Source organism: Periplaneta americana, chromosome 16 (genome assembly GCF_040183065.1).
Source record: "Periplaneta americana isolate PAMFEO1 chromosome 16, P.americana_PAMFEO1_priV1, whole genome shotgun sequence".
NCBI classification, from domain to species: domain Eukaryota; kingdom Metazoa; phylum Arthropoda; class Insecta; order Blattodea; family Blattidae; genus Periplaneta; species Periplaneta americana.
The window spans coordinates 97799606-97821542 of record NC_091132.1 but is presented as its reverse complement, the minus strand read 5'-3'; the positions used below and the strand labels follow the sequence as shown (position 1 = coordinate 97821542).

The 21937-nt window shown below is 33.3% G+C and overlaps 1 protein-coding gene across 10 annotated transcripts in view; it reads right to left on the bottom strand.

The window, feature by feature from the left end:
- Positions 1–16428: 16428 nt before the first annotated feature.
- Positions 16429–21937, bottom strand: part of CalpA (calpain A) — a 560472-nt gene continuing 554963 nt past the window's right edge. For all 10 annotated transcript variants that reach the window (XM_069812566.1, XM_069812574.1, XM_069812571.1 and 7 more), the window contains 2 exons: positions 21184–21379; positions 16429–19514 (listed from right to left, as the gene is read on the bottom strand). In XM_069812566.1, the coding sequence (XP_069668667.1) occupies positions 19429–19514; positions 21184–21379 (282 nt within the window). In that variant the 3' untranslated portion in view covers positions 16429–19428. The remainder of the gene's footprint in view (positions 19515–21183; positions 21380–21937) is intronic.

Here is a 21937-nt window from a genome sequence, read left to right as displayed (position 1 = left end):
AGTCATGATCGGGAGTTTTGTTTTGCTTCAAAGGTACAGCTGTATTATACTCGTACAATACATACAGGCCTACATAAAGAGAAATCTAAATAAAAGCTGTTTGTAAAACGAAGAGGTATATTTTCGCATCTAATTGGTATGGTAACAATATTATAGTGTTAACGTCCGTGTGAGTGATCAACGAGGTAGAATAGAGTTTAGACAGTGGCGGCTCCTGCGTATTTCTTAAGAGAAGGAAAGAAGGTAACAGGACGAAATGACACCTTCTTGAATGAAACATGCTACAAATTAGCCAACATGCATACATGTAAGACCAGGTAGTGTTGGGGTTGGTGTTCCCTTCTGTATAGCAATAATCTGTTCTTGTAAACTGAATTTCCTAAATTTTCCAAAATATATCATGTTTTCACTTCCATTCATTGTTAAATAATTGCACAAATTAACAATTACAAGGAAATTCACCTCGCAGCATTTTTCGAGCACACTACAGCATCACACATGTTGGAAGAGACTATAGCTACTATAGAGACTATAGTACTGATCACATCCTTAATGAATTGTCAGAAGATTCGATCACTGCCGAATACGGTTTCAATCTTGTTTCAGGTTTAAAACCCATTACTGTACTTGGTTTTGCAGATGATACTGTTATCATACCGGTAGCTAAAAACAAAAACTCCGCTTTAGAACTCACAAGGATGGCTATTGATCGTTTCAAAGCTATTGGTTTAGATATAAATGTCAATAAATCTGTAGCTATTAATATTTCTCGCGGTAAATTGCATCCAAATCAACTAAACATTTCTGATGACACTACTGTTACATGCTTAACTGCAAATGAGCATGTACGCTACTTAGGTGTTAATTTTTCTGACGTCTGTATATTCGATTCCCAAACCGTTTTAAACGACCTGAAAACTAGATTAGATTTGCTCATTTCGTCGCCTTTATTACATCCTGACCAAAAGTTTTGTATATTAAATTCCTCAATTTGCCCATCATTAATCTACACATTTCAGACAATGCCCTTGAAAACAATACCCAATACTTTTTTAGATAACGCAAACAAAATTATTAAAAGCACTCTTAAAGAAATTTTGCACCTACCAGCTGACACACCCGATTCTATGGTATATACACATCGTAAATATAAAGGTCTTGGTCTTTTTAGGGTACGCTGGGAATCCACGCTACAACATATTAACGGCTTACGGGTATTACACAAAACTAATGATCCTTACATTACTTCCACTAGGGACCTTATTGAGGAGAGTAAAACATGTTTAAATAGCCTTAAATTAACTCCTGCTAATTCTTTTTTAAATAATCGTGAAAATTTTGTGGACTCTCGAAAAGTTATAGACGCTTTAAGAGAAAAAGAATTTGAAAATTGGTGTACATTGCAACAAAAGGGTAAAGGAGTGATTCTTAACAAAGAGTTCCCCCCAGCAAACAGCTGGATAAGAAATCACAAAGGTCTAACCCTCTCGGAATGGATAGACGCCCTTAAAATGGTAGGCTATGTCGCTCCGGTCCGAGCTGTACCGGGTAGAAATCGGGATGGTACTCACTGTAGGCGCTGTCTCAGCGAGATTGAAACTCTTCCCCATATCCTTGGCTTCTGCCCCTATAGTGAGGCCCTTCGCAACATCCGTCACCATGCTGTCCATTCTATGCTGGCCAAGGCTCTGAAGGAAGTTGGGTTTACAGTCCATCAAGAGGTGCAGGGACTAGCCACACAAGGAAGTGTTCGACGAATTGATATCATTGCCATTAAGAACAACTCTGCATACATTCTCGATCCCACCATCAGATTTGAGACACATGCAGATCAACCACATGAGGTGGACAGTGAAAAGAAACGGATCTATGAACCAACAATCCCGTTCTATAAAGATAAATATAGCCTGTCCCATATTGATGTAATAGGTCTGATGGTGGGAGCACGAGGTACCATACCCTCCTTCTTTGCCAACAAATGTAAAAACCTGGGGCTAACACACAGCATTGTGAAGGAAATAGCCATTAGTGCCCTCAAAGGATCGGTTCAGATATTGAGAAATCATTTGTATGGGAGTAACAATGGAAATTTCAAGTTATCTTAACCGATGGCTGTTGATTGGTTTAGATATCAATGCCAATAAATCCGTACTATTATTTTTCTCGAGGTATATGGCATTCATATCATTCTAACCTATCTGATGATATTTTTTTTTCCCCCTTTCTTAACTGTAAATGGCACAAACGCTACTTAGGTGTACATTTTTCTGACATTTTGTATATTCAATTCCCTCATTGTTTCAAATGCATATCATTTTACCTTTTAGGTGTGTTTCCAAATTATATATAATACACTTTGTCAAATCTGGCAACCTTTTCATAAGGGAAGCTAACTTTCTTCTTCACGTAATCGGAACCGCGGAAATGGGAATGGGAAATAATCTGAGGAAAGCGAGAACACTGCACCCACCCACGTGGTCCGTGTTGCCACATGTACATTTTAAAAGTTCAGTATCACATGCTTTTGAAGAATATCAGTTCTTGTAAAGGCATACTACCATTATTGTTCAAAGTCGCTGGTGGCCAATTAATTTTTTATGTTAAAAAATAATTTGTAGTTTGGAGTACTTTCAATTTCAAATATATTTGTACAAAACTGACAACTTGGCTGTTGCCCTGTCTAGTAAACAATGAATGGAAGTGAATTTCAGGGGCCAAAAAGATCTGCGATACTAACATTGAACTACTTCCTCTTTGTTTTACATAAACCCGACTTTAACTTTCAAATATCCTTGAAAGTTTCAAACCATGAATAGTAGCTTATATAAAATCCAATGAATAATATTTTTGATTTATAATTTAAAAAAAAAGTTTATATGGTGTCTTTCATAGTGTTGCGTTAAAACTGTTTTTATGTGCCTCCTCCTAGATGTGTTATAGTCTGGTTGAATGCAAGATCGTTAAATGGTAGTGGTAGCGAGCTTGCTACACGACCAGTCGGTTTCCATTTCCCGCCCATGCGCTGATTCAGAGGAGGATCTCCTCCCTCTCCGTTCATTTACTCGCTTTAAAACTCTGCTTCTTTCTCTGGCCGCTAGTGCGCTGTTGTCTATGTGTGCTTACTGCAGTAAGGGAGGAATGGATTGACTTTCCTCCAAACAAATCATCTCGCATCTTTCTCACAGTTTTCTAGCAGTACATGAGCGCGCATTGCTTAAAACTCGACCAACCAATGTTTTCTTATAGCTGTGAACTTAAAAATTATCGAATCTTCCTTGAATTTCAAGGTACATATTTTATTTGATATTTACTTTCAAAAGAAGAAACATGTGAGGAGGACGTTCCTCCCTTTCCTCCCCCGAGGAACCGCCACTGAGTCTAGACTAATCGTTCTAGCAGTCTCTTTCGTTGGAGTGGCTGGATGTGTCCGGTTTTTTTTTTTTCCATCACAGTCTTCAACTCCAACTGTGAGCAGATAATGACGGCCAACAGACCGGTAGGTTAAGACCACACTAAAACTGTAAGTAATGTAATTTCTTGTAATCATATTGAATAAATAGTTTTCATTTCTTGTTTTTTAATTTCTTTATTTTACCTCAACGTAAACCGAAAGAACATTAAAATATGATCCGATCGCGACTTTCCGGACAGTCTGTACTTAATACAACCTGAGCATTCAAAATGACAACAGTCTAAAATATCTAGTAATTGGAACTGGATATTCTAGAACTCTAAACGTATAATGCTAGGTGGTAGCAGGCACAAATATATTACCTATACTTATATATGTTATAGGCATTATAATCAACAAAATATTGAAATAATGGTCGTTGTTTAAATAAAAATTCCGACGTGAATTAATTTAAGAACAGTCATATACAGTACAATATAATTTCTACTACACACTGAAAGATAAATATGAATAAACTTCATGTTCAAATTAGGCTACAATGGCTACATGAAAAATTCATATCAAAGCACATTCACTAAAATTCACCAATCCTGAGTAATTCTTATATCACAATAATGCACTATGTTTACATGTTCCTTCTGTTCAAACTGATGGACAAGACAGATCAGAATTATAAATAGTCATTCTATTAATTTAGGCACAACAGCAGCACAACATGATTCAAATGAATTTGAATTTAGAATGTTTATTATGCTTCTGAGAGATCATAAAAGGTCTCAAATTAATTTTATATCCATCACAAAATGGTCAGAGTACCGGTACTTAGCATATTACTTTCTTAGTATAATCTTCAATTTTAATGTGTCGCAATCTTCCAAATGCAACACTAAATATAGTCCTGGACTAAATAATTAATCTCTGTCTCAAAAATATGTTTCGAAAGTTTAACTTTCAATACCGGTACCTGTACCAATTAAAACCTGTTCTATTGGTGGTATTACAATAAGTTGTTAGGCTTATATTCATTTATTCTAATTCTACATGACACAATACTCGCAGCCTAGATAATTAGGCCTATTGCATTATAACAAGATGTGTGAACCATCATATTAAGATGATTCTATAGTTCTTCTCTAAATATGCTTTCATGATTTTAGAAAGTTACAAGTTCATACGGCAGGATTAAATTCCTTATATTCATAAAGCATTAAAAAGACATCAATGGCAAATTCTGTCACATGATTATGCACAAATTAGACAGCCACGATAATATAAAGATCGTCTAAAAAGTTTGTACATGTGTGATTAGGCTCACATGAATTAATTTATTCTAAAATCATGAACAGGATTTCAGCCCTTCCAAATCCAAACGTAAGAATATATATAAAATCATGTTAACAGCAAGTTAGTAGCCCTACAATAAATTATATTTGTCTTGAAACTATTAACTGCAAAATAAATTTTACCAACTTCAAATTATAATTGTTTGAATTCGAAAAAGAACTAGCCTACAGCTACTGTGTAATTACTCATTCAAAAGTTTATCATAGTAGACCTGTGCTTGATACTTTTCACGAACACACAACATTAGTATGTTAGACTTCAAGCAATCATGATGACCGATCTTAACTTAAGCAATTTCATTACCTACAATCTACAATTGAATTAACATTCAAAAGCAACTTTGTCTAAAATACTTTAAATACGATATTGAATCAACATTTTATAGATTAAGATGGCTGCAGCCAGAGAATGATAACAAATATGTAGAATGTACTTGGTGTTTGAAGTTCTGATCGGATGATTAGAGCTACATCCGAAAAAATGTTCTATTTCAGTGATTCTTAAACTACTGTATATGTTTGAAGACTCCTTTCATACACATTAACATTACAGGCTACTTTTTCTTCGTACAAGGTAAGAATATATTTTCATTGCAAAAGCTATTTATTTTTCACTTCAAAAATTATTACAAACTGAAGTTTAGTTTGTAAACTTTGCGGAAATTAGCTTTGTTAATAATGGAATGAGATCGGAGAAATAGAACAGTTTGACGTTATTCGTGTGAACTTATTACTGTCATTTAAGGTGTTTCGACTTTTTTTTATGCAAGATATACGTAGTAATTATTCTTTTTCACAGAATGTGATATTTTCATTATGATTTATTGACTATTGGAGAATAGTGACTTTTTCGCCTTGTCTTCTGATCTGTTATGTGTTGATATAGACATTTTATCAACAACTTCCAGTTTTTATCGGTTTTGCATATCTTGATATGAAACTTTTATAGTTCTGTACTGTGTCTGACATAAGTGTTGGAATATAGGTGAGACTATTGCGATACTGGTACATGAAACTTTATAAATACCATATATATAACTTATAGACCCTTACATGATCAAGTATAAACAAATCTTTTGTATTTCCTACTACATGGAGGCTGCAACAGGAGAAGAGTCAACTGACATAAATAATATTTCTTTAGATACTTGTAACACAACTCAGAGTCCTAATCAAATTCAGTGTGATTATTGTGGAAAATTTTTCTTAAATTCAAAAGGAATATCCATACATATTAGTAAATCTCACCCAGATATTCATCGAGAATTTCTCATTCGTAAACAACCCCAATGTTCAACCACTGTGTGGAAGAATGATTTCAATAATTTAATTAATAATTGTGAAAACAACTCCACTCCTACTACAAGTCCTTTATCCTTCTACAAATAAAATCTTTCTACTTGGAAGGATAAATTTAGCACTGAGTTATCTGACAATCTGTTCGATGATGTGACACAGCAATTCCTGATTTTCTTATCTGAAGCAATTGATTATCTGCCCGGACCCAAACATCCAACCAGAAAATATTACGAAGCAAGAAAACTAAAGAAATATTTAAATAACCAGAGAACATACAACAGATCCACTAACCCAGAAAGAGCCACAAAACGAGACCAACAGAGAAGAAAAAACAGATTTCTCTATGAGAAAACACAATTCGACTACTTCAATCAATGGCGGAAAGAAGTAAGAACAGTACTGAGTCAAAATAAACCAACGTGCAAATTAGATGTCAATGAGGTTCAACAACTTTACAGTTCGAATTTTTCTCAACCAAATAACAATATTCGATCAGAATATCCATTCCATTACACCGAATCAGAAATACTCGAATTAGATGAAACATTCCAGAAATCTATCACCAAGTCAGAAGATGCGCTTTCAATATCTCGAACCGCGGTAGACACCACTCCTGGCCCAGACCACGTCCTGATGAGAGTTCTGAAGGATGATACTGCAGCAGAAATCATCTCCTCCATAGCTACAAGAATGCTCCAGACTGGGCACGTACCTCCATGCTTCCAGACTGCTAGAAGTATTCTCATTCATAAATCTGGTGACGAAAATGACTTTAAAAACTGGAGACCAATTAATATTTGTTCTGTGTTACGTAGAGTAATTGAACGCGTTCTCGATAAACGCCTTCGAGAATATATAACATTCAATCTTCATCAGAGAGGATTTACAAATTCTCCAGGAACAATAGTTAATACTTATATCCCTTCTCAGGTCCATTTTAATGTCAGCAAACTCTAACAAATTTGATGCAACTCTCGTTTTCCCTGATATTAGTAAGGCATTCGATAATATCAGGCACTTATACCTGTCAAACAGATCAGAAAACTTGCTTATTCCAAGCTTGTTGAAAACATTAATTCTGAATCTTCAACTAAATAATTCCACTAGAGCAGAAATCAATCATAAAAAACTAACCCCACAGAGTTACGAAAAGGAATTATGCAAGGATCGTCCCTTTCACTTTCATTATACAATCTATGTATTGATCACATCCTTAATGAATTGTCGGAAGACTCGAACGCTGCCGAATACGGTTTCAATCTTGTTTCAGGTTTAAAAGCCATTACCATACTTGGTTTTACAGATGACACTGTTATCATAGCTAAAAAAAAGCTCTGCCTTAGAACTCACAAGGATGGCTATTGATCGTTTCAAAGCTATTGGTTTAGATATAAATGTCAATAAATCTGTAGCTATTAATATTTCTCGCGGTAAATTGCATCCAAATCAATTAAACATTTCTGATCATATTACATCACATGCTTAACTGCAAATGAGCATGTACGCTACTTAGGTGTTAATTTTTATGACATTTGTATATTCGATTCCCAAACCGTTTTAAATGATTTGAAAACTAGATTAGATTTACTAATATTGTCACCTTCAACCCACAAAAGTGAAAGTATGTTTCAAATGGTACCTTAAAAGAACGGGAATGCTTACAATTGTGTAAAAGATCTACTAATATTGTCGCCTTTTAAAGCCACTCTTCGTGCAATAAAACAGAGAAACATAAAAAAATATCTTCATTTTTTCTCTTATGAGAACTGGACTCTTCCCTTTTTAAAAACTAGCAATAATCGCCCATCATCACTGGATTCCATATTCCTTGATACCGTTGCTCCATTGTAGCAATGTCTTGGGGAAATCGCTCTCCCTGCTCATCACTTACAGTCCCCAAGTTCTCAGGAAAGAAGTCCTAATGTGAATGTAAGAAGTGGATCTTCAGTGACATACTGCAGGCCATTTTTTTTTTGTAGTTTCTTAGTAACATCTCTATTAATTGGCGATAATTTTCTGCCTTGTGATTCCCTAAAAGCCCTTTGATGTAAAAGATGTCCATGCTGGTAATTCCTCGGGGTTGTTTTTTCTCAAAAATGCTGTCTTGGGGTTAAGTTTTTTTCTTAAAAATGCTGTCCTTAAAAAGTGTTCTAATTTGTGGGCCAACAAATATGCCTTCTTTTAATCTAGCATCACTGATTTTAGGGAACAAAGTTTTAAGTATTGAAAGGCTTCTCCACTCTTATCTAGAGCTTTCACATAATTTTTCATTAGCCCTAGTTTTATATGCAGTGGAGGAAGACGTACTTTTTCACGTTGCACTACCAGAGGATACTTAATATTATGCTCACCAGGAATATAGCCTTGTATGATAGGCCAGTTCTTCACCACATAATGTTGTGCTGTTGCTCGACAGTCTCACAAACATAAAAAACAACATAACTTAGTAAACCCTCATTGTAATCCAAGCAACAAAGCTATTACTTTCAAATCTCCACAAATTGCCAAGCGATGTTCATTACAATTTACTGCATTCAATATTAGTGACATGTTTTCATAAGTTTCTTTCATAGTGACTGAATGAGTCACTGATAGAAGGTTTTGTATTGCCATTGTGCAATAAAACTGCTTTTAAGCTTAGTTTTGATGAATCAATGAACAGTCTCCATTCTTCTGAATTATATTAAATACGGTATCTAATTCATTCATAAGTCTGTTCACATTTTGACAGGTACAAACAGAATTTTCCATTACAAAATAACTAGTCAGTTTATCGTTTCATTTTCTGAACACGGAAATCTTGGTATCTTTTGCTAATAAGTTCCATCCTTGTAATCTAGAACCTAATAGTTCACCGTGTTGCTTTGAAAGGTCTGAATCCCTAACTAGGTCATTAAGTTCTTAGTTTGTGTGCCTCTGGAATGACATAATCTTCTCCACTGGGAAGAGGGATAGGGATAGGAAGTTCAGGAGAATCTGGCACGGGAATTATGACTGGTGGGAAATTAGGATACACAATTTTATCTTTAGTTTTCCTTGAAAATCCCTGTGGTTTGATAATGCAGAAGTAACAATCTTCCAGATGACTGGTGGGCTGTCGCCAAATCATTGGAATAGCAAAAGACATGTTGTTATTTTTCCCCCGCAACCACTCTGTTATGTTCACGTATCATGTTACACAACACACGTGTGGTGCCCAATTTTTGTCTTGTTCACCCACTTTATAGCCAAAATACAAGTAATATGTCTTTTTTTACATTGCCTGTTATTTATCGACGTTGTGATTTCAAAGTTAATTCCCCACAAACATAGCAGAAACTATTTGGAAATTTTTTTACAGGAACGATTGCTATCCATTTAACATTAATACAGAATAACTAGTACTGCTCACAACACTTCCACAATCAGAACTAATCGCTAAATTATTCATTTCTTGTCTAACGATACAACGGCGACCGTAATTATTTCCTCCTTTTCCTTAGTCAGTTATAGCCAGATGTGACCTACCCCCCCTCCCCCCCGTGCAGCTGCATAATAAGGGTAATAAAACAATAAACCATCGTTAAGGGTAACACTCATTCAACCCACAAAAGTGAAAGTATGTTTCAAATGGTACCTTAAAAGAACGGGAATGCTTATAATTGTGTAAAAGATCTACTTTAAAGAAAAGAACCTCTTTCAAAGTGGCTAGGATTTAACACATTTTTATACAATTCGCTAACTAAAAAATATAAGTTTCTCAAAAAATGTGATGTGTAGGCACTTTTTCAATGTCATATTCGTAATCAGGACATAAAAATCATAAAAATAGTTATTCTTGTCCATGTTATGAAAACCTTGTTGAGTAGTGTTACTTTCTTGGATTTTTTTCGAGGTTTTCCCCAACCACAAAATGAATATCAGGTAATCTATGGCGAATTCTCTGCCTCATCTCGCCAAATACCATCTCACTACCACCAATTCCATCGATTCTAAATATCCCAATGTTTGATACAGTGGATTATCAGTCAATTAGTCCACTGCAAAGTGTCCATTATCGTTACTGTCCAGTGTCAAAAAAAAGTCCACAGTCATTAAATGGTCATTATCTTAAATTTCCATAGACATTTTAATGTCCAGCATCAAAAATGTCCCCAGTCATTAAATCTCCATTATTAAAAAAGTTCATTCATTAAATGGCCAGTATCTTAAATTTCCATAGACATTTTAATATCAAAAATCTCCAGTCATTAAATGTCCAGTATCAAAAATGTTCACAGTCATTAAAAGGCCATTATAAAAAATCTCCTAAGTTATTTCATGTACTGTTTCATGAATGTCCAGAATAATATCTACTAAAACAATGAAATGTAAGCTAAATTTTCAGTATTCTGTAACTAATTTTATTTTATTTTCTTCTGGGGCTTAACATGCAGTTTCATATGATAATGAAAGTGCCTGCAGATATTGTTTCACGTTATTATTGTCCTTATATTGATTGTGTCGGTGTACAATCCCTTCAATTCACTGTTGATTTGTAATATACGATACTTATTGTTTATCGGGTGTCTTACATTTATGTAGCCATTGTGATTTTAGATTATGGTATTCTCTGTATCATTCTGTTCTTGTGTTATAGTGTCTATAAATCTCCAAATACTGAGGTGATGTCCAGAAACCACTTTTTTAAATTTAGAGTGAAAACCTTCCACCATATTATTGGTTATACGTCCACCTTTCAACATTATTTCATAGCAATTCCACATAGGTTGAGAATCTTGGCAGTGTAGTTCTCCCAAAAGAATGTTAAATAAATTGTCTCTGTACATACCTAACCTATATTGGATATTTTTACTTGTGGACATACCTAATGGACATTTTAATTTGTGGACATGTCTATATATTCGATATTATGACTTGTGGACATTTCTATGTGTTGAACATTCTGACTTGTGAATATTTCTGCATATTGGACATTCTGATTTGTGGTCTTATTTGATTAGACGTTTTAGTTGTGACATTTTTGTAGTGGACTTTCTATATAGGTACTGAACCTTCCTATATACTGGATATTGTCCTGTGGACGAATTGCCCTGGAATGGATAGTGTCATTAAATAACCAAATAAAAAAATATATATAAATACTATCAGAAATGACTAATTCAACGAGAGAATTAATTAAAGACAGAATTAAATTCAAGTAGTTACCGAAGCATCTACAGCAGAAGTAGGAAGTTGTTTGCTTCAACAAGATAAATTTGTTGCCTTAGTTCCAGAACCATGAAGATTTCAGAAATTAACTGGGCTAAAATTGAAAATATGTTTTATTATTATTTTTTTATTTTAGTTGGTTATTTAACGATGCTGTATCAACTACTAGGTTATTTAGCGTCTATGAGATTGGTGATAGCGAGATATTATTTGACGAGATGAGGCCGAGAATTCGCCACAGATTACCTTGCAATCACATTACAGTTGGGAAAAACCTCGGAAAAAACCCAACCAGGTAATCAGTCCAAGCGGGGATCGAACCCGCGCCCGAACATAACTTCAGACCGGCAGGCAAGCGCCTTAACTGACTGAGCCACGCTGGTGGCTGATATATATATATATATATATATATATATATATATATATATATATATATATATAAGTATAAGCTTGTAAAAAATACCATAACTTAATTTATGGCTACCCAATTATTATACAAACTGACCATAAACAATTGGTGAACACCTTTAAGGAACTCATAGCAGAAATTGGTTGAAGTAAATTGCAAAGGTTGCGAATAAATCTTTATAAAATATTGCTTAACTGTAAAATATATCTCAGGAAATAAAATGCATATAGAGGAATTTTATTGTTGTTACGTGACTACATTAAGGACCCCATTACTGATGACATCACTTTTGATGAAATAGGTCTTAATGTAACTGAAGATCTTGCTATAACAATTGACCAAATACATTTCAAAAGGAGCCAATAAAAGATGAATCTCTAAAACTAGTTATGAAATTTCATAAGGTAAGATGGACAGAAAATATTAGAAAATACCATCACATTTAAAACATTATTATTCACTGAGAAATTATATTTATGTAGGTAATCATAGAAAAAATAATGGCACCTAATTTATGAAAATTCATGCTTAAAGAAGGCCATGTTGGCATAGAAAAATGTAAAAGGACACCACGACAAATTCTGTATTGACCAAATATGAACAAAGTTATTGCACAGTAGGCTACAGCATGTGTATAAAGTACAAACCTGCTACAGTAAAAGCACCTATGATTCCCCATGAAATATCTGGTTTGTCTTTTTGTAAACTGGCTACAGATCTAATGAAATACCAGGTATGGATGTAATAATTACCTTGGTACAGTGCATTATTCAAGTAAATGGTTAGAAATAATCGAACTTAGAGGGAAAACAACTAGGCGTTAATTAAAGCTATGAAACAAATTTTTGCTATTCACGAAATTCCGAAAAATAATAATTTTAATTCTTGAGAATTCAGAAATTATTGTAAAGATAGCATCATTAAATTAATAACAAGTTCGCTACATTACCCAAAAAGCAATGGATTGGCTGAGAAGGAAGTTTATATAGGTAGCTAAAATTCAATTCAGGACAATGTGAATTATTTTGATTTACTAAGAGAATATCTCGTAGATGGGAGGATAATATTAAAATGGATTTGAGAGAGGTGGGATATGATGATAGAGACTGGATTAATCTTGCACAGGATAGGGACAGATGGCAGGCTTATGTGAGGGCAGCAATGAACCTGCGGGTTCCTTAAAAACCATTTGTAAGTAAGTAAGAAAATATCTATAGAAATATTTCATTATCTGGATTAAATCTTCTCCAGCATAGATACTGATGATCAGAAGATTAGGAAGAAAATCCTTATAATATCAGCCAAATTAAAAGCAAAAATTCAACATTAAGTGTATGAACAAATGAAAATTAAACAGAACAACATAGAAGAAAATCATGACAGAGGAACAAGAAGTCATCCTGACACATTTTAAACTAGAGAAAAAGTAATGTTGAAAACAAAAAACAAGAGACCTGGGAAACAGCCTCAATAGCAGACAAACTTTGCACTCCTAGATCATGCTTATTTGTGAATATGAATGACAATTTAGTAAGAAGCAACGAAATACATTATGTATACATTTTAAAAAAAATACTTACTTACTTACAAATGGCTTTTAAAGAACCTGCAGATTCATTGCTGCCCTCACATAAGCCCGCCATCGGTTCCTATCCTGTGCAAGATTAATCCACTCTCTATCATCATATCCCACCTCCCTTAAATCCATTTTAATATTATCCTCCCATCTACGTCTCGGCCTCTACAAAGATCTTTTTCACTCCAGTATCCCAACTAACACTCTATATGCATTTCTGGATTCGCCCATAAGTGCTACATGGCCTGCCCATCTCAAATATCTGGATTTAATGTTCCTAATTATGTCAGGTGAAGAATACAATGCGTGCAGTTCTGCATTGTGTAACTTTCCCCATTCTCCTGTAACTTCATCCCTCTTAGCCTCAAATATTTTCCTAAGAACCTTATTCCCAAGCAACCTTAATCTCTGTTCCTCTCTGAAAGTGAGAGTCCAAGTTTCACAACCGTACAGAACAACCAGTAATGTAACTGTTTTATAAATTCTAACTTTCAGGTTTTTTGATAGCAGACTAGACGACAAAAGCTTCTCAACCGAATAATAGCAGGCATTTCCCATATAAAAAAATACTGAATATTATTGTGGGCTAACTGAGATAGTAGGTTTAGGTTTAGTTTAATTGTTACAGTGTTGTTATTGTGATGATGTTATGATGAATTTGAGATGCAGTTTTAAAATATTCAGTTTTACTGAAAAACTGTTATTTATTCAACAATACAAAAATTAAAAGCTTCTAACATTTCGATTGAAATTAAGAAAGATTAGTGAACAATACAAAGTAACAAAATTGTTGATAGTGCTGTTCATACTATTGATTTTTAGCTCTGAGCATTATTTATCAGATATAAACGAAGATAGGGCAATTCATACATAGATTTTGGCCTCACTGTTCAGTAATATTAAATATGGTATGTATATTGATAAATTTGTTTGCTCTTCACCAATCAAACCAATACAATTTCACAGACGCTTAGTGCAATGGATCAATGAACTGGTAGGGGTTAACACATAAAACACATGTAACATCGACCATTCATCTTACACGTTGTTTTACATTAAAAAATTGGAAGAAAAAAGACGATAAGAAGTATAATTTCGCACAGTCTAATGTAATTTAACATAAGAATGTTGCTGTAAATTTTTCCATGGACGTAATAAAGAATTCTGCTGCTCAAGAAAATTTTCTCAGTGTTATTGAGCCACTCTGTTTATGTTTCTCTAATGTATATTCATTTTGTCAAAGAAAGGAGCAGAACAAAATAAGTGTGTGGGCTCAGGTTTTAACAATGAAGTTATAGTCATGTCGCTGTTATTTCTGGCGTAGCTTCTCCTCTATGCTTATGTCTTAGGAAGTGCAGGATCTATAAAGTCTAGGTAGGTATAATCGTTCGCCATTTTAGTTCTTTCATTGCCGGTTGCAGTTAGCAGACAATGCTTTGCTGCACCATTAAACATTATCACGTTGTAGTTCCTATGATAGTCATTCAATCGCACTGTAATTTTTAGGATTCATAGATAAATGTCTAAGGAGAGGAAGATTGAAATGGAACCTTGTATGTCTTAAATAACGTGAAAATTCGGACAAAATATTAATAGGAGCAAAAATAACGATTACAAATAGTGTTATAAGGTACATGAAAAGTATAATCATTTCGATAAAACAAACTAATTTTCACCAGAAATGTTCAATAGAATCTTGACTCTCTCAGCCCACGATTTTGTGAACAATGAAAGCAGCACGACGATTTCTATAATAAGCAACCATCCATTCTTTCTCCTTTAACAGATAAAAATTGAGTCTTTAGTTCTCCGTGTGAAACAAACTGCTCCTTTGTTTAACTCGCAAATCAGTAAAGATTATGAATAGCAATCACTTTTAAAAGTAATTTCCATTCTTTCTAAACATTTCTCTCGCTTTGACTCCCACATCTAACGTGAAAAATAAAAAAGTTTGTTGCTTATGAACTTTTGAGGGTGACGTCTATTTTGAACAGATCACTTCAAAGTTAGCAATTTTTCTTTTCACTTTCCAAAAAAGATTTTGATTCCGAATTTTTTTCTATGCTTTCTTAAACATTTATCTATGAATCCTAAAAGTTACAGTGCGATTGATTGACTGTCATAAGAGCTACGACATGATAATGTTTAACGGTGCAGAAAAGATAGTTTTTGTCTGCTTGCTGTGAATGGCAACAAAATAACCAAAATGGCGAACGATTATATCAGTATTTATAGAGCCTTACAAACTGCATAACATCATCAGCAGCGAATGACAAAACGCAGATGTTTAAATGTAGCCAACCTGCAACGTGATTAGCTGCTGGAAATAAGAGTGATGCGACTATATCTTCCTTCTTGCTTCCTTCGACTAAAGATCCACAAAAGGCTCAAGAGATTCGCAGTTTGTTAGATGTTCCATGTTCTTCTTCCTTTGTGCATAACAATAATGTAATGAGTCCAACAGAGTAAGCAAACTCTGGTCTTACCCTGATGATGGAACCTGTAGTTAAATGGAAATGTCAAGTTCCAGTAAACGGTCTAATTCCAAATTACAGATTAGTTGCAGATCTTTACAATTATGTGTTTTATAAAAATATTAACATCTTTTGGCCAATGACCATCTCAAAAGAAAATTGTGAGCACAGTCATCAGAAGTACAGATCAAACACCAAATAAAAAGGAAGAAGTGAAATTGGATAAGACAAATTCGCAGGAAACCAGACATTGCCATTGAGAAAAGTTGAAAATTATCAGAACATACATTCTCATTGTAGAACTACATCACAGATAAACTCAAATTGTTAGGCAATACTCAGCAAGTAAGTAAATAAAGTAGGAGTATTGCTTGCCTCAGGCTGCAATATAAGCCTTCGGGTCCCTCCTCCATACAAGAGGGGGAAAGGGAACATTGCTTTAGACAAAATAGTCAACATATTCCTTTCCCTAAGCAATGCCATTACGAAAACTGTGACCAGAACCTGAAGTTTCTCTGATTAAGGTTTTATTCATTACATTATAAATATGCATGTGTTGTGTAGGGAAAAAATATGAGTTTCCTTCAGGGCATCACAGATGCTAAAAATGCTAGACAGCCATAAGGGGATGCATGTGTACGCTAGTGATGAATGCTTATTAAAACTGGACAAACTGAAATGGGACATAAGGAGAAAGGAAATAAATAAAAACTCGTTTAAAAAAATAAAGAAAAAAAGAATAATATTTTCACATTAAAATATATACCTATGAGTACTGAACATAAAGTAACTACAATACACTAACAAAAATTGAAAAGATTGCACTGCTTTACATAACACAAGGTGAAAATTCCAATAATTGTATTACATGGACATATGAATTTCTAGCAATGGGAGTCTAACATGAATATGGCAATAATGATACACGAATAAAGTGGAAAAAATTATCTAAAATTATTTATTGAATGAAAATATTATGAAATAAAGAATAAAATGAAAATGTATTCTATGTTCTTGAAACGTAAAAAACGTCTTGAATCTGTATTTCAAGTGACTTCTCTATATCATCCATAATCCTCGAAAATACCTGTTGTAATTGTACCAGATCCATTATGTAATGATAAGTTTGTTACCGGTATCTGTGATATTCAGATATCGTAAAATATCAACATGTACATATACCAAAGAATTCTCACTGTGCAACATGATTCTCTTACATTTGGCAAAATTACACATTATAACTCTTAATAAAATATGGAAGGGCATTAGTACTAGACGAACAAGAATTTATGAGGAAGCTTAGATTCAATACAACATATTCACAAAATCTTAACAACATCTAACTTGCTTTTCTAATAATCATTAATCTGCATTCTCCATATGTAATACTATTTATGACTCCACAATAATTAATAATACTTAGTAGGCCTACTTAGAAACTTCATAGCAATAACATCTTACAGTTTTTCGTTCATAACTGTGTTACATTTTGTGCTCTTCAAAAGTTGCTTTGTCATGAAATAATTACCATCAATATCACTATAATGAAATAATGTGACAGTCAAAAAATTGCTTTGTGCATCAGCAAATTGGACCTTCTCCTAGCTATTTGGCAAGTTTTGTTACAAAAATGGTCGGTTTTAAAATTATATTGGCAGAAGCAGTAAATTTTGTACTGACTTTCTAACAATTTTTAACACCTACATTAAATTATTGGTTTATAATAGTGAAAAAGAGAACTCATTAGTGATAAATTTAATATATTTTAAATCTCGGAGTTTTTAATAAATACTGATTGCGTATTGATTAGCTAGTATTTTACTGTAGTTTGAAAGAAACATGAAAATATCATGATGAATCTAAATGAAGACCAAGACATGTCCTAGTACATCAGAGAGGTATCTGAAGCGTTGGAAGTACAGTTACCATGTTTCTACATTACGAGGGATTAGTTAGTTGCAAACATAGTAGATTTTACACACATAGGAAAGAACTCCTGACACTTGATAGGAGGCTTACTGAGCAAGAGAGATATCTTCCTGAAACTTAGGGGAAGGTGAAGATTTCCTAAATCAAACTTACATATTATATATATATATATATATATATATATATATATATATATATATATAAAATTAGAAATCAAGTTAATAATAATTAATGCATAATACATTTAAGAAAATAGTTATATACAATAAAAGTAATTTCATACAACTGTATCAAATTACTTTTATTGTATATAACTATTCTACTCATGAACACTGTTGCATCTGACCTAACTTATGTAATTTAAACATTTAAGAAAAGTTTCTTCATAACAGGAAATCTATCATGTGTAATATCACTAATGCTTTGGTCAAATGTTCTACTGTCTATTCCCTGATTCTCTTATCAAGTACAATTTGCTTAATTCATAATAATTACACAATGAACAAGTGTTAAGCACGTTGCCAACCTTAATTTTTTTACTAAAATTTAGTTATTATATCACCTCCGAAAAAACATAATATATACCGGTAACAAATGAGCAATTATGTTTTATGCAATTCTAGCATTCCAATCTATAGTCCAAAAGTGATGACGAAGTAAATAATGCAGTGAACAATTGGAGAGATTCTAAAGCTCGTTAACAGATATGACAAATGCTTATCTGAAGGAGGTGGTTATGTGAAGAAGTGAACTAAGGTTTACTTACCGGTATATAAGAGAAATAAATTTATTGTATGAATACAAATCTGTTTTTACGTATTATAGCCATTACTTCCTGGATCATCTTCATAAATGCTGAGCAAATAATGATTTTCTTCTCAAGAAAGCATAGAGAGACATACTTCAATAACCAAACAATTCCCTCTATTTAAATTACACAACAAGTCTTTCATACAATTTCAAAACAATATGTTTGCTTTTTTTTTCACATTTTCAAAACTTCATTTCTGAAACAATACAACATAACTGGGAGCAACAAAAGCCAGTTTATGATTCAGAACTCTAAGTACATTAATACACGTCAGTAAATTACAGGTTTGTATTTATTTTATTCTTCAATTTCGAAGTTATAATGTTGGATTTGTTTTGTAAATATAATGAGAGTTCTTCATTTTTGGCCATATATTAAACACGTATATAATCATAAATATGATTTCTAGTTGACAGGTCTCAAAACTTACGTTCATACGACTCTCCCGGAAAGAGTCTAGTAAACTAACTGGGCAATTTGCAGGTACTTAAAAATCAAACAGTAAGTTCTACTATTGTTATTTTCACTAATTCTAAATTTTCTTTATGACACTAAATAATTTTTAACGTAGTAAAAAATAATTAAATACAGTCACGGAACAATTAACATTTCATTAAAATGACATTATAAGCTGCGTAACATCTTACCTCTTGAAGTACCAGGATAGCCCCTGGCATGTGAATTAGTTTGGTTATTTAAAACACAATTTAATGCAATAAAAATGTACTTGGCTGGAATTCAACTGTTATATTCTATAATCTCCAAAAAATATTCTTGTTTTATATCAACTACTTACTGAAGATTATAAAACTTCATGATGACAAAACAACACATACTTGTAATAAATTTTTAAAATTCTGGGAGAGTATTAATTTGCTGATTATTCTCTCTTAGTTAAAGTATTAGATTATCATATGGATTTGCAAAATTAGTGATCACTAGAACAGGAATATACGGTACCCTGAAAATGCAGCATTATGCTGATTTATGAATATAACGTTTTCTCCACCCATTCTTCCATTGTGAATGTTGCGGTGTTGGTGTTGTCAGGATCCCTCTCTTTAAATATATCTGTAAAATTATAAATATTCAATTAAAACAATGAAACAAAATGTAAATACTGGTACATAATTATGAAATGTGCAACTTAAAAGACATCCAACATTTTACAGAAGAGAAATCTGAATATGATCTGAGTTACTCAAAGAGAACCGAATGTTATAATATTGGAGTATAGATCAGAAATTATGGCATGAATTTGTCTTAAAGCCAGTGCCGGATTTAGGCCTAGGCAACTTAGGTAGTAGCCTGGTGGAAATTTCCAGGGGGAGCGGCATTTTCTCTCTCTCGCTCTCTTCCTTTTCCTCTTTCCTTTTTTTTTTTTTTTCCATTCTTATTTTACAGTGAAATTTGTTTTTAAAACACTTGTTGGTAAATCTTTTCTGAATTTTGTTCTTGAACACCTTGTGGAAGTCGGAAGTCGCATTGTTGAGGTCACAGTGAGAGTATTATATATTGTAATATCGGTATCACGTTATTATACTATGAAACTGTTTAAATTTAACTACTTATATAAACAAAAATACATTGTTGAAAATCAAATTGGATGTGTGTTTATTATTTATCGTTATGAATAATAACCACAACTCTCAGTTAAATTTCCAATATACATGGTCATCAAAACTATTTAATTACTTTGCAGCATGTGCACTATATAATTCGATATGAAAGGTTTATTTCGCAAAGAGTTGAAGTTCACTTTTTAATTTACTTTATACTTCCTATCGAAATAAGAAATACTGTACTGGTACCAGTAATTGGAAGTCCTGGAATGAAAGATTTTCTGTTAAAATCTTAATATAAATTTGTTCAACATCCCGAACATAATAGAAAAGACGTTGAAGAAATGTAAATAGTACCCATAAAAGAAGCAGAAGAGGAAGAGCATGAAGAAAGAAAGAATGAACTCTAGTAGTCTCTGTATACTTATACAAGTGCAGAATATTTTTTCAGTCATTCTCATTGTGATTGAAATATTTGTCATATTATAAAATGAAACAATCATCCTGTCTATGGAGATTTTAATGTAAGTATGGTCGTTAGTAAAAACTGCTCTGAGTTGAACAAGTGTACATACATTAAAATTTCATTACAAATAAACCATTTTAGTAGGTTATTTTACGATGTTTTATCAAGATCTTAGGTTATTTAGTGTCTGAATGAGATGAAGGTGATAATGCCAGTGAAATGAGTCCAGGGTCCAGGACTGATAGTTACCCAGCATTTGCTCATATTAGGTTGAGGGAAAACTCCGGGAAAAACCTCAACCAGATAACTTGTCCTGGTTTCGCTGCCAGACGCACTAACTCAAATAAACTAAATCTGATAACTTTTACTGGTAAAATCTTGTTGTTTGTTGTTCAGTGAACTGTCCGAAGACAGGTCTGGACCCCACAAGTGACACCATCAAGGCACCTCTTATGAGGCAACTAGGTCAGGAGATAATGGAGTAAGATGGCCAGTTCCTTTTCCCCTCCATTGCATACATCGCTGACTAGATACATATTACACTAATCAGACTTCAAATGTATACAAACAATTGTTGTATCTCTGATACATATCATCAAATGAAATGTACTGCCTGATAATAGATGTACACATCAGCCAGAACCTCAATCAGACGTAAAATCTTATATAAAGTTTACATTTCTCTGTTTTTATATTGAAATCACAAACTTACCAATCATACATTTCAATCTAACAGCACACATCATGTAGTCATCAAATGTTATCATGCCATTTTTAGTGCTATAGCGATGTGCGAGGATGTTAAGGATGTGGTTGTTAAGACGATAGCCAGCAGAGTTGAGAGCCTGACGTAATTCAAAGGCACTGAGGCAACCAGAACCATCCTTGTCATACAGCTTGAACACAGCCTGTAAAATACCATCATACATTTGTCTTCATTTTGTATTGAGCATTACCTACCCATTTTCAGTATTAACATTGAATTTTCATGTCGGAAAATTTAGCATTTATATTTCAATATTCGCATAATTTCATTAAAGTTTTCAATTATGTTATTACACACAATGCTCCACTCATAGTATTGAAAGCCATCAGGTAACCAGAGGACTGTGTTCAATTACATCAATTGATGATTGACAAAAACTGATTGGCAATGAGTTTCACATTGAAAGATTTCATATACAAAATACTTGAAGTTATGATGAAAACAAACACAAAATACAGGGTTATCCATAAGTCCATGAAACATTTTAAAGTTTAATAACAAATAAAGTACGCAACATATCATGGTAATTGACATGCTGATAGATAGAGAAACTCTCCAAGTTTTTTTTTAATAAGAAAAGCCTGCAGTTAGTTGGTATGATTTATTGCTAGGTGGTAGTAGTTATCAATAATGGCAAAATGACGTTTACTAAATGTGAGCAATCGTTTTGTATGTTGGAATATGCAAGGACCTCGTCAAA